This window comes from Curcuma longa, chromosome 7 (genome assembly GCF_044706935.1).
Source record: "Curcuma longa cultivar G26 ecotype Majalengka, Jawa Barat chromosome 7, ITB_CL_G26_1.1, whole genome shotgun sequence".
Lineage (NCBI taxonomy): Eukaryota > Viridiplantae > Streptophyta > Magnoliopsida > Zingiberales > Zingiberaceae > Curcuma > Curcuma longa.
The window spans coordinates 7,136,544-7,149,459 of record NC_133867.1 but is presented as its reverse complement, the minus strand read 5'-3'; the positions used below and the strand labels follow the sequence as shown (position 1 = coordinate 7,149,459).

General features: G+C 38.8%; 2 protein-coding genes and 3 non-coding genes across 5 annotated transcripts; 1 reads left to right on the top strand and 4 right to left on the bottom strand.

Moving 5' to 3' along the window:
* Positions 1 to 2,379: 2,379 nt before the first annotated feature.
* TRNAK-CUU (transfer RNA lysine (anticodon CUU)) lies at positions 2,380 to 2,452 on the bottom strand. The gene has a single exon. It is a non-coding gene; the product is annotated as a tRNA-Lys (tRNA).
* A 98-nt stretch (positions 2,453 to 2,550) lies between these two features.
* Positions 2,551 to 2,623, bottom strand: TRNAK-CUU (transfer RNA lysine (anticodon CUU)). Its single transcript has one exon. It is a non-coding gene; the product is annotated as a tRNA-Lys (tRNA).
* Positions 2,624 to 3,110: 487 nt separating this feature from the next.
* LOC141832319 (protein NUCLEAR FUSION DEFECTIVE 4-like) lies at positions 3,111 to 6,683 on the bottom strand. The gene is made up of 2 exons (XM_074719811.1): positions 6,125 to 6,683; positions 3,111 to 4,566 (listed from the first exon to the last, which is right to left on the bottom strand). The coding sequence occupies exons 1-2, from the start codon at positions 6,578 to 6,580 to the stop codon at positions 3,397 to 3,399; spliced, it is 1,626 nt and encodes a 541-aa protein (XP_074575912.1). The 5' UTR covers positions 6,581 to 6,683; the 3' UTR covers positions 3,111 to 3,396.
* A 1,157-nt stretch (positions 6,684 to 7,840) lies between these two features.
* Positions 7,841 to 7,913, bottom strand: TRNAK-CUU (transfer RNA lysine (anticodon CUU)). Its single transcript has one exon. It is a non-coding gene; the product is annotated as a tRNA-Lys (tRNA).
* A 466-nt stretch (positions 7,914 to 8,379) lies between these two features.
* On the top strand, positions 8,380 to 11,815 carry LOC141831945 (protein NUCLEAR FUSION DEFECTIVE 4-like). The gene is made up of 2 exons (XM_074719381.1): positions 8,380 to 8,829; positions 10,351 to 11,815. The coding sequence occupies exons 1-2, from the start codon at positions 8,395 to 8,397 to the stop codon at positions 11,518 to 11,520; spliced, it is 1,605 nt and encodes a 534-aa protein (XP_074575482.1). The 5' UTR covers positions 8,380 to 8,394; the 3' UTR covers positions 11,521 to 11,815.
* Positions 11,816 to 12,916: the final 1,101 nt, after the last annotated feature.

Genomic DNA, 12,916 nt, shown 5'->3' with positions numbered 1-12,916 from the left:
ACATCTCATTAGCAATCCATATATAATTATTCTATTTTCTAAGTTGGAATTGATTGAACGTGATATAACAATTACGAAATTATAATTGTTATATATATTCAAAAGTATTCACATTGTAGTAGTTACGATTTATAATTATTATAATATGAATTTAATTTTATTCATCTATTACATCATAACAGATACGAAATCCTAATATCATAGTTGCTATAATGTACTCTCGATTTAGAATTTAAAAGATAGATATAGATAAAAAATAATAATAGAAACAATGGTAATTAAGTAATTGTACATGATTCTTTTGATAAAGAATAAATCAAAGTTAGAGGTCTTTGTCCTTTTAATGATTTTTTAAAAAATGAGGTACTTTTTTATTTTTACCCAAATAAATTTTATTAGATGATAATTTCTTGTCCTGGATAACAGTTTCCTACGTGGCACACAAAACTTGTTCTTACCTAATGGGAGTTTTGACTTTTTTGATGTTGAGGGGGGAAAATAACAAATAATTTTAATTTGCCTTATTTTTTTAAACAAAAATCATTATTTTTGCTGGGTCTTCTGGTAGATCAACTATGACCGTTGAAGAATTCCTCAACATGCTCACGTTCTTGGATTATAGTTTTAAGTATTCCTTGAGATATTTATGAATTTAACAACGCCATCTCCAACAAAACATGGCCATCTTGGAGATGTCGAGCAAGGTTGTTAAGTAGGAATTCATTTCCAGTATAACTCGGGGTAAATATAGACGAATTCAGAAATTTTATATTAGAACGATGAAAAAAAAATAATGATAAATCTCAGTCAGTCTTATGGACTCAATCTCTGGGTGGCCGATCCGGTCCCACGGAAATTTCCCATCGACCATCAGGATAAATCGAGAAGCGCATACGGTGGCCAATCCAGATGTCCAGCATCCTTTGATTGTGTTTTTCATTTGGAATATATTAGAACGATGAAAGATGTGTTTACATTGAGAGAGAGAAACTATATCATTATCTATCATTTGCCTTCTATTTATATATCTTTACACTTCTTGTATTAAAAAATTAAAAGAGACGGCGTCGACATCATCCCTTGGCTTTGTCCCTAGATGTAAACAAATCAAACCGAGTTAAATAATTTTAAAATATTAATATTTCAGTTTGAATTATATATATATATATGAACTGAATTAAATTATAATTCAAAATGATTAAATTCAAATATGGTTCAGAATATTCAAATTTAAAATTATATAAAAATAATCAAAATTCAATTTGGATTCTGTTTCATGAGCAGTTCGTGAATAATTGAAGACAAATATTATACGTTCAAATTTGATTAAAAAAATTATCAACTCGAATTCGATAATTTGGAAGAATAATCCAGCCGGGCAAAACAAACAAACAAAGAGAGCATGGAGATTAGAAAAAAAATGCGAGAGAGAATTCAACGAATAGAGTTGACGTAAGAAAAGTAGGCTGAACGACTTCAGACTAAAGCCTATACGGTTATGAACGTGAGGAGAAGCTGCACAAGCAAAGAGTTTCAACTACTCATTTGAACATTCAAACTCAATAAACACGAAACATAAAGAAGCAATTTGGTGGCACGTCATAACAAAACTCGATGGCCTGATGAACAAACCTGACTCTAAGATACAATTTCCTCTTTGAGTCGCGAAACAAGTAAAAATCAAAAAGTCTTTCGCAGAGTTGATTGTTTCGGTATCGATCGTCAATGTATGGCAACACGGAAGACAGTGGTCGGAACTACGTCAATCCAACGTGCTCCTCTACTCCGAGGATTTGTGGCCTCATAAGTCACAAATGTAATGGCAATTGCCGGCGCCATCTGATGGAAGAAGAAGAAATAGTAAAGCTAATGTCCTTGAATAGTGAAATGAACTCGACATAATGATATCTGTTCATTTGTTCCTTGAATACTAACAGCCTATAAGTGAAGATCATAGAGATAAGACAAACTATTTGGTAGAATCTCCTCGAAACATTGTGAAATTTGGAGAAAATAGTAAAGTACCTTGAAGCTTGTTCATAACTAAAGAATTTAACTGCAGAATTTGGGATAATTGGTGCACCATTGGTTCCATTGCCTCTGAAAAGCCCTATAAAACCCTCAGATCTCCAAATGTAGTTGGGGCCTTGTATTGTTCCATTATACTGAATATTGTCAGGATTTTGGAAGAAATAATTGCGTTAAAGGGGTCAATTGTAAGAATATTATGATTTTAGGGACGTTTCAGAATGAACATTCTCCAGGAAATAGTGTGGCACTGAAATTTTAGAAACTTGACGGTAAAAATATGAAAATGCATGCGGACAGACAGACTAAAAGGGCTGGTTTAAAAATTAATGTGCTCATTCGGAAAACAAACGCCCACCGTGGGGCTCGAACCCACGACCACAAGGTTAAGAGCCTTGCGCTCTACCAACTGAGCTAGACGGGCTGAGACATGCTAAACGAACTGTTAAAGAAAATATTCATTATAACAGATAGACTAAAGGATTGGTTTAAAAATTCACGTGATCATCTGGGGAAAAAACCCGCCCACCGTGGGGCTCGAACCCACGACCACAAGGTTAAGAGCCTTGCGCTCTACCAACTGAGCTAGACGGGCTGACACATACTTTGTCAACTATAAATTTATTTAATTTAAATAAACTATCTTAGTGATCCAAGAATTTTGTTGAAAAATAGTTATAGTCAAAATTTAGATAAATTAATAAAATAATAATATGCTAAAAAGGCTAATAATTTTATAATATTAATTTATTAGATTAATAAAAATTATAAGAATTAAATAAATATGACATAAGAATATTAATATATAAAATGAAAATATCTTTGTTAAAAAAGAATAATTCAAATCAGCCCAACTCTACATTCAAATTCTATCATATCACTTTTAAATTTTCTCTTCTGAGTTTAATTAAACTAACCTAATTCAATTTATACAAAACCAAACCAGACCAAACCAAACCTAAATCGAACCCGACCATCTCGGCCTTAGTCGAGACTCGAGCACGACCAATCGACACCTGTATGTTTGTATGAGTAAAGAAATATTCATGATAAAATTCAAATAGCTAAAAGGATATTTCATCCCTCTCGCATTAGCATATACAAATACACATGAAACCTTACACAAATCCATATTTAAAATACAGATGATCTATCCCAAGAAGGTTGTGAAACATCTAAAAGAGGAGAGCTAAGAGGAGTGCTGAAATTGCACCTCATTGCAAGCTTAACCTTGAATTCAACCACCCGAAACCACAAGGCTCACACATGCCATGAACTTCGAAGCATAGTCGAAAGCAATGTTGCCCGAGCACTTACGCATGGCCGGGAACTTCGACGGCTCTTCGTAGCGAGAGAGGATATATGATTCTACTGGACTAGGGGAGTTTGAAGCTTTACATACACAACCTGCTCATAAAACCTTCTAGTCCTGTAGAACAAAATCAATGCAACAACCGAACCGAGAATGCTCACAAATGACATGATCATGAAGGATAGCATGAAGCAATGTCGGCCCAAGCATTCGTGTGTGCCTGAGGACTTCGATGCTTCCATATCATAGATGTATCCCACAACTCTTACAGAGAGGATATACGATCCAACCGGACTTGCAATCGCTATAGTATTAAAGATGGTGCCGAAATGCCTGAGTCCAAATAATTCAGAAGTGATACTAGGCATCAGTGCCCACTGAGAGCCATAGCAGATGCCCACCAGCACAGAACCCATGTACAGAGAACCTGGAAGGCCAGTTGAGATGAGTGCATGGCCAGCACTCATGAGCACAAGTGTCAGCGAAATGAACACAGGCCGTGGCCAACCTTTATTATGGAGGAAGTAATCGGAGATGTAGCCGCTGCCGAATCGACCAAGGAAGTTCCAAATGCTCCAGAGAGAAACCAGAGTACTTGTCTCTGTGGCCATGTAACCGAGAGCTCCTCCAATTTGACTGATGTTGTCTACCGTGGCCAATCCAGAACCCATCCCACATGCCATGGCTATAAACAATAACCAGAAGTCGCATGTTGACATGGACTGTGTAAGGTTAAAATTGTCTCCTCTTTCTGGTAGGATCAAATCTTGGTCAAACGGGTCATGTCCACTCCCAGAAACTAATCTGTTTGGTGATACAGGATCATCATGCTTTACTATCAGAGTGGTTCTTTCGTGACGAAAATCTTCATCGAGCATCTTTGCTTCTGTCATCTGAGCTTTCATTACAACAGTTGTTGGAGACAAGAGCATCATCATGAGAACTGCAAATATCACTAACTGAGCTGCTGATCCCATTCTTAGTATGCTGTCTCCGATTATAACAAGCATAAGATAACCAGCAATGATCATAGCAATGAGTGAAAATGCATCCAGAAATTTCTTCTCGGATACACTCTTTCTACGATCAACTTTAACAACGGGCATTAATAGTAACGTGAGGATATTGGGCAACAATGCAAGAATCAGAATGAAAGATGTTGGGTTTTCGTTGAACATTGTCCGATATATCTGGATCAGTATTGCTCCACTAAGACCCAGAAAACCCTGCACAATAACAAGACATTAGATATTGAGGATGCCGATGATAATGAACTCAAACACCCAATTTGACTATTCAAAGAGGGATTGTCAGGACAAACATGATAATAAATGGGACAAAAGAATCACAGACTAGAATCAAGATCTTCTGTTCTTAGGAAATATGGCTTATGCCTCCATACTCACTCTTGTTTTTTTTAGGGAAAAGGCAATATGGCATTCATAGTATCATATATATTGTGTGTATCAATACACACACACACACATACAAAGCATAGTTCCATTTGTTTGAGCATCATGAGTGCAGGATTACATCATTCAAAGGCTAGTCAAAATACAACATTTTCATTATAACAAACATCCATCCTTAATCAACCATCAGGTCTAATAACCAGTATCCAAATTGAGCTGTTTGGGAAATTGTATTTCATTCTCCTAAGGGCGTCGATTATCTTACTCGTTAGAAGCTTGTTCTGTCAGCTAAAATTCGGTTAATCATCATGAATGTTATTCTAGATGTTAATAGAAAGCTAAAAGATGACCCAATCAATACACTCACTCAAGATTCTTACTAATTATCAATAAGGTTAGTAATATTTGCTTGAACATTGGATCCGCAAGTCCTATGTTTGAGCTCCTAGCTATAATTCAGCAAATGTGAATTGGGCAAATGGATTCTCCTATTCATCTAGATCTCTATTACTCTAGAATCGTTAGGGGAAACGATATCTTGGCTTATGAGAAATCAACAAGGAGAATTGGACCCTGTAAAGCAAATATATAAGCAACAAAGAAATCAACATCAAGTCTACAAAATAACTCTTATGCTTGATCAAACATAGGGGATTAAATCCTGTACAGCAAAGAACTGCTCCAATTATCGCCTAAACATGGAATTTTAGGACTATCATTTGAAATCTGTTAAGGATTACGAAAAAAATGTGGTCCTATAACAAAGTTGATAAATTGGAATTAAATCATGTTGGAGAACAAGCTATCATCTTTAGCAAAGATATTGAGAGGGTACCAAACGCAGTTTTGCACAAAATTACTCAAGTTTAGCTCTTATGCTTGATCAAGGGGATTAACTTCTGTACATAAAAAAAAAAAGAAATTGTTTCTGTTCTTACCAAAACATGGAATTTTACAACTATCATTTGAAAGTCAACGTGTTCAAAAGACTTGACTGTTCCAGTTTACGAAGAAATGTTGTCCTCCAACAAAGTCAATAAAGTGATAAAGTCATATTGCAGAACAAGTTATCATCTTTAGCCATGCCCTTGAGAAGGTAGCAAACGTGGTTTTTACTTGAAGAGACAAAAAAATATGAAAATAAAATTGTCAGAATGGAGTGGAAATTTTAATCAATTTGCTCATCTAATCGTCGATTTGACCTTTTTGATCCCGTAGAAAGTCAATCTTTGATTCAAGAATCAAAGTCAGAGAAGGAGAATTTACGGATATCCTAAACAGATGCATACTGTTGGAGAATATAATCGCAACATCGATCTCAATGGAAGAAAATCCTAAATGAATCCCTAAAGTCGTGAAAGGAATGGATTACCTTCATGATGCCGATTGCAGTTCCCCGGCTCCCCGGAAAGTTCTCGACCGCCGTGACCACGTTGGCGGTGTTGAAGAACGTCTGGGCGTGCGACGCCAGAAGCATGTAGAAGCACATCAGCGCCGGCGGCGGCCGAGCGACGTAGCCGGCCACGGAGAGCCACATGAAAAAGTACCCCACGAAGCACTGCGCCGCGCCGGCGAGGTGCACGATCCACGGCCGCTCGTGAACGGAAGGCGACGAGATGAGGAGGCCGGAAAGCACGCCGATGTTTGCGCCGATGTTCTTGAAAAAGGCGACGGAGTCGAGGGTGGATTGATCGTAGCCCTGCGACGCCTTCAGCACCGGCGAGTAGACTCCGAAGCAGTAGGATCCGCCGGTGGCGCACTGGATCCACGTGCTCGCGGCCATCGCCGCCCACTTGCTCCGCCCCAAGGTGGCGGTGGCGATTGCCATGGCCCTGTAGCTTTCGCGTCTCGAAGCCTCTGCATTTCTTATGTCTTCTTACGTTACGTGGCAACTTTGCGTTTGCTTATTTTGGCAGACGCTGTAGCAGATCACAAACATTCGCCGGATGGATTCCGTGCAAGAAGAGCCTGCAATTTATGGCTGTCGTTAGACAGCCAATAGGATCGATGGGGTCCGCTCATTGCATCTTAAAAGCATCCATCAAAGTTGACTTGGACCGAATCCTTCATTGCAACAGATGGATGCCAACTCTCTTCGATAATTTATCAATATTTTTAAGAATAAAAAAATCATGAAAATTAATTATAAAAATTGTTTTTAAGTAACAAATTCAGTGTTTACAGAAAGTGTGTTTATTCTATGTAAAGAAAGAAAATTATCACTATAAAAATGTATAAAAAAGGGAAAAAATATATTATATTTTATTATATTCTAATTTCATCAATGAATTTATATTTACCGGATATATCTCGGGTAAATGCAATCATATCGTCGCCCTCTACTACATACCAGCCAATTCCCTCTTTGGCTCCACTTGTTCCCATCTTTTTCATCCCCATCCTTTTCATCCTGTTCAAGTATACTCTTAGACATCCGACAACTCTTGATGATTGCAATTACTGTAAGTTGTAGCATGACTCAAGGGCGAAAATACTATGCTGCGCGTCGGCTTCGTACGCGCCTGTGCGCGACAGCGGGATCACCGCCCATCACGTGTGATCGCGAAGATCGGACTGTACGTTCAAAAGTGAAAATGCACAGTGCCGTGACACCCGACCCCTCGCTGTTCCCGCGGCTACCGCTTCACCGTCCGACCACCGCCGCCCGCCGGACCGAGCCCGATTGACGCGCCACTCATCGGCGCGCTTACCAGTGCTAAATTCCAGCTGAATTCGATCGAAAACCGCCGCATTCAGCAAACGACCACTGTGAGCCAAGAGGAAGGACCGCCGGTCTCCATTGCCTTTGAAAAGCCCTATAAAACCCTCAGATCTCCAAATGTACTTGAGGCCGTGTATTGTTCCATTATACTGAATATTGTCAGGATTTTGGAAGAAATTATTGAGTTAAAGGGGTCAATTGTAAGAATATTATGATTGTAGGGACGTTTCAGAATGAACATTCTCCGGGAAATAGGGTGGCACTGAAATTTTAGAAACTTGACGGTAAAAATATGAAAATTCATGCGGAGAGACAGACTACAGGGCTGTTTTAAAAATTAATGTGCTCATTCGGAAAACAAATAAACGCCCACCGTGGGGCCCGAACCCACGACCACAAGGTTAAGAGCCTTGCGCTCTACCAACTGAGCTAGACGGGCTGAGACATACTTTGTCAACTATCAATATATTTAATCCCAATAAACTATCTTAGTGATCCAAGAATTTTGTTGAAAAATAGTTATAGTCAAAATTTAGATAAATTAATAAAATAATAATGTGTTAAAAAGGCTAATAATTTTATAATATTAATTTATTAGATTAAATAATTAATTTTCATGATTTTTTATGCTTAAAAATATTGATAAATTATTGAAGAGAGTTGGCATCCATCTGTTGCAATGAAGGATTCGGTCCAAGTCAACTTTGATGGATGCTTTAATATGATCATCAAAACCGTTCAATGAGCGGACCCCATCGATCCTATTGGCTGTCTAACGACAGCCATAAATTGCAGGCTCTTCTTGCACGGAATCCATCCGGCGAATGTTTGCGTTCTGCTACAGCGTCTGCCAAAATAAGCAAACGCAAAGTTGCCACGTAACGTAAGAAGCTTCGAGATGCGAAATTGCCACCGCCACCATGGGGCGGAGCAAGTGGGCGGCGATGGCCGCGAGCACGTGGATCCAGTGTGCCACCGGCGGATCCTACTGCTTCGGAGTCTACTCGCCGGCGCTGAAGGCGTCGCAGGGCTACGATCAATCAACCCTCGACTCCGTCGCCTTTTTCAAGAACATCGGCGCAAATATCGGCGTGCTTTCCGGCCTCCTCATCTCGTCGCCTTCCGTTCACGAGCGGCCGTGGATCGTGCACCTCGCCGGCGCGGCGCAGTGCTTCGTGGGGTACTTTTTCATGTGGCTTTCCGTGGCCGGCTACGTCGCTCGGCCGCCGCCGGCGCTGATGTGCTTCTACATGCTTCTGGCGTCGCACGCCCAGACGTTCTTCAACACCGCCAACGTGGTCACGGCGGTCGAGAACTTTCCGGGGAGCCGGGGAACTGCAATCGGCATCATGAAGGTAATCCATTCCTTTCACAACTTTAGGGATTCATTTAGGATTTTCTTCCATAGAGATCGATGTTGCGATTATATTCTCCAACGGTATGCATCTGTTTAGGATATCCGTAAATTCTCCTTCTCTGATTTTGATTCTTGAATCAAAGATTGACTTTCTACGGGATCAAAAGGTCAAATCGATGATTAGATGAGCAAATTGATTAAAATTTCCACGCCATTCTGACAATTTTATTTTCATATTTTTTGTCTCTTTAAGTAAAAACCACGTTTGCTACCTTCTCAAGGGCATGGCTAAAGATGATAACTTGTTCTGCAATATGACTCTATCACTTTATTGACTTTGTTGGAGGACAACATTTCTTCGTAAACTGGAACAGTCAAGTCTTTTGAACACGTTGACTTTCAAATGATAATTGTAAAATTCCATGTTTTGGTAAGAACAGAAACAATTTTGTTTTTTTTTTTATGTACAGAAGTTAATCCCCTTGATCAAGCATAAGAGCTAAACTTGAGTAATTTTGTGCAAAACTGCGTTTTGTACCCTCTCAATATCTTTGCTAAAGATGATAGCTTGTTCTCCAACATGATTTAATTCCAATTTATCAACTTTGTTATAGGACCACATTTTTTTCGTAATCCTTAACAGCTTTCAAATGATAGTCCTAAAATTCCATGTTTAGGCGATAATTGGAGCAGTTCTTTGCTGTACAGGATTTAATCCCCTATGTTTGATCAAGCATAAGAGATATTTTGTAGACTTGATGTTGATTTCTCTTCGTTGCTTATATATTTGCTTTATAGGGTCCAATTCTCCTTGTTGATTTCTCATAAGCCAAGATATCGTTTCCCCTAACGAGTCTAGAGTAATAGAGATCTAGATGAATAGGAGAATCCATTTGCCCAATTCACATTTGCTGAATTATAGCTAGGAGCTCAAACATTGGACTTGCCAATCCAAGGTTCAAGCAAATATTACTAACCTTATTAGATAATTAGTAACAATCTTGAGTGAGTGTATCGATTGGGTCATCTTTTAGCTTTCTATTAACATCTAGAATAACATTCATGATGATTGACCGAATTTTAGCTGACAGAACAAGCTTCTAACGAGTAAGATAATCGATGCCCTTAGGATAATGAAATACAATTTCCTAAACAGCTCAATTTGGATATTGGTTATTAGACCTGATGGTTGATTAAGGATGGATGTTTATTATAATGAAAATGTTGTATTTTGACTAGCCTTTGAATGATGTAATCCTGCACTCATGATGCTCAAACAAAGACACAATATCTATAATACTATGAATGCCATATTGCCTTTTCCCTAAAAAAAACAAGAGTGAGTATGGAGGCATAAGTCATATTTCCTAAGAACAGAAGATCTTGATTCTAGTCTGTGATTCTTTTGTCCCATTTATTATTATGCTTGTCCTGACAATCCCTCTTTGAATAGTCAAATTGGGTGTTTGAGTTCATTATCATCGGCATCCGCAAGATCTAATGTCTTGTTATTGTGCAGGGTTTTCTGGGTCTTAGTGGAGCAATATTGATCCAGATATATCGGACAATGTTCAACGAAAACCCAACATCTTTCATTCTGATTCTTGCATTGTTGCCCAATATCCTCACGTTACTATTAATGCCTGTTGTTAAAGTTGATCGTAGAAAGAGTGTATCCGAGAAGAAATTTCTGGATGCATTTTCACTCATTGCTATGATCATTGCTGGTTATCTTATGCTTGTTATAATCGGAGAGAGCATACTAAGAATGGGATCAGTAGCTCAGTCAGTGATATTTACAGTTCTCATGATGATGCTCTTGTCTCCAACAACTGTTGTAATGAAAGCTCAGATGACAGAAGCAAAGATGCTCGAAGAAGATTTTCATCACGAAAGAACCACTCTGATAGTAAACCATGATGATCCTGTATCACCAAACAGATTAGTTTCTGGGAGTGGACACGACCCGTTCGACCAAGATTTGATCCTACCAGAAAGAGGAGACAATTTTAACCTTACACAGTCCATGTCAACATGCGACTTTTGGTTATTGTTTATAGCCATGGCATGTGGTATGGGTTCTGGATTGGCCACGGTAGACAACATCAGTCAAATTGGAGGAGCTCTCGGTTACATGGCCACAGAGACAAGTACTCTGGTTTCTCTCTGGAGCATTTGGAACTTCCTTGGTCGATTCGGCAGCGGCTACATCTCCGATTATTTCCTCCATAATAAAGGTTGGCCGCGGCCTGTGTTCATTTCGCTGACGCTTGTGCTCATGAGTGCTGGCCATGCAATCATCTCAACTGCCCTTCCAGGTTCTCTGTACATGGGTTCTGTGCTGGTGGGCATCTGCTTTGGCTCTCAGTGGGCACTGATGCCTAGTATCACATCTGAATTATTTGGACTCAGGCATTTCGGCACCATCTTTAATACTATAGCGATTGCAAGTCCAGTCGGATCGTATATCCTCTCTGTAAGAGTTGTGGGATACATCTATGATATGGAAGCATCAAAGTCCTCAGGCACACACGAATGCTTGGGCCGACATTGCTTCATGCTATCCTTCATGATCATGTCATTTGTGAGCATTCTCGGTTCGGTTGTTGCATTGATTTTGTTCTATAGGACTAGAAGGTTTTATGAGCAGGTTGTATATGTAAAGCTTCAAACTCCCCTAGTCCAGTAGAATCATATATCCTCTCTTGCTACGAAGAGCCACTGAAGTTCCCGGTCGCGCACAAGTGCTCGGGCGACATTGCTTTCGACTATACTTCGAAGCTCATGGCATGTGTGAGCCTTGTTGTTTCAGGTGGTTGAATTCAAGGTTAAGCTTGCAATGAGGTGCAATTTCAGCACTCCTCTTTTAGATGTTTGACAACCTTCTTGGGATAAATAATCTGTATATTAAATGTGGATTTATGTAAGGTTTCATGTGTATTTGTATATGCTAATGCGAGAGGGATGAAATATCCTTTAATTTTAGCTATTTGAATTTTATCATGAATATTTCTTTACTTATACAGACATAGAGGTGTCGATCGGTCGTGCTCGACTAAGGCCGAGACGGCCTGGTTCGATTTAGGTTTGGTTTGGTCTGTTTGGTTTTGTATAAATTTAATCAGGTTAGTTTAATCAAACTCAGAAGAGAGAAAATTTAAAAGTGACGTGATAGAATTTGAATGTAGAGTTGGGCTGATTTGAATTATTCTTTTTTAACAAAGATATTTTCATTTTATATATTAATATTCTTATGTCATATTTATTTAATTCTTATAATTTTTTTATTTAAGTAACAAATTCAGTGTTTACAGAAAGTGTGTTTATTATATTCTATGTAAAGAAAGAAAATTATCACTATAAAAAAGGGAAAAAATATAGTATATTTTATTATATTCTAATTTCATCAATGAATTTATATTTACTGGATATATCCTGAGTAAATGCGATCACGTCATCGCCCTCTATTACATATTCGCTCGAGCCAATGCCCTCTTTGGCTTAACTTAATCCCATCCTTTCCATGCCGTTCAAGTATACTCTTAGACATCCAACAACTCTTGATGATCGTAATCATTGTACGTTGTGGTATGACTATCTTTGACAAGGTAATTTGTATCGAAGGCAACACTATGACCAATGGCCCGATCATATCAAATGTATGACTTTGCTGTTGTCTCATATATCACCCGACTTATCTCCATTCGATGAGTTGACTTGTTATTCCTGACTCATGTGGTGGCGTACGTGGATGTTCTTTTTCCTCGACTATATAAGATCAAGTGATAATAGGTGGAATTAATGATATTCTCTTACTCGTTACTCGTGAAGACTATCGACTCTCTCGAGTTTTCCCATTCTTTAAAATTTTCCTCACACACCCACAAGCTCCACTCGTAAGTCTCGACCTAGTGCAGCGTGCTGACTTAACCATCAAAAAAAAACTCACGCCGGCCTAACTGATGTCCTCTAACGGGTATTGACACGCATGGTCACAGAGAGAGATTAAGTCAAAGGGATCAATGGGTGCAGCCGTCCCTCTCAACCCCCCTCTAAAATTTTCAACTATATATATATCCTACGCG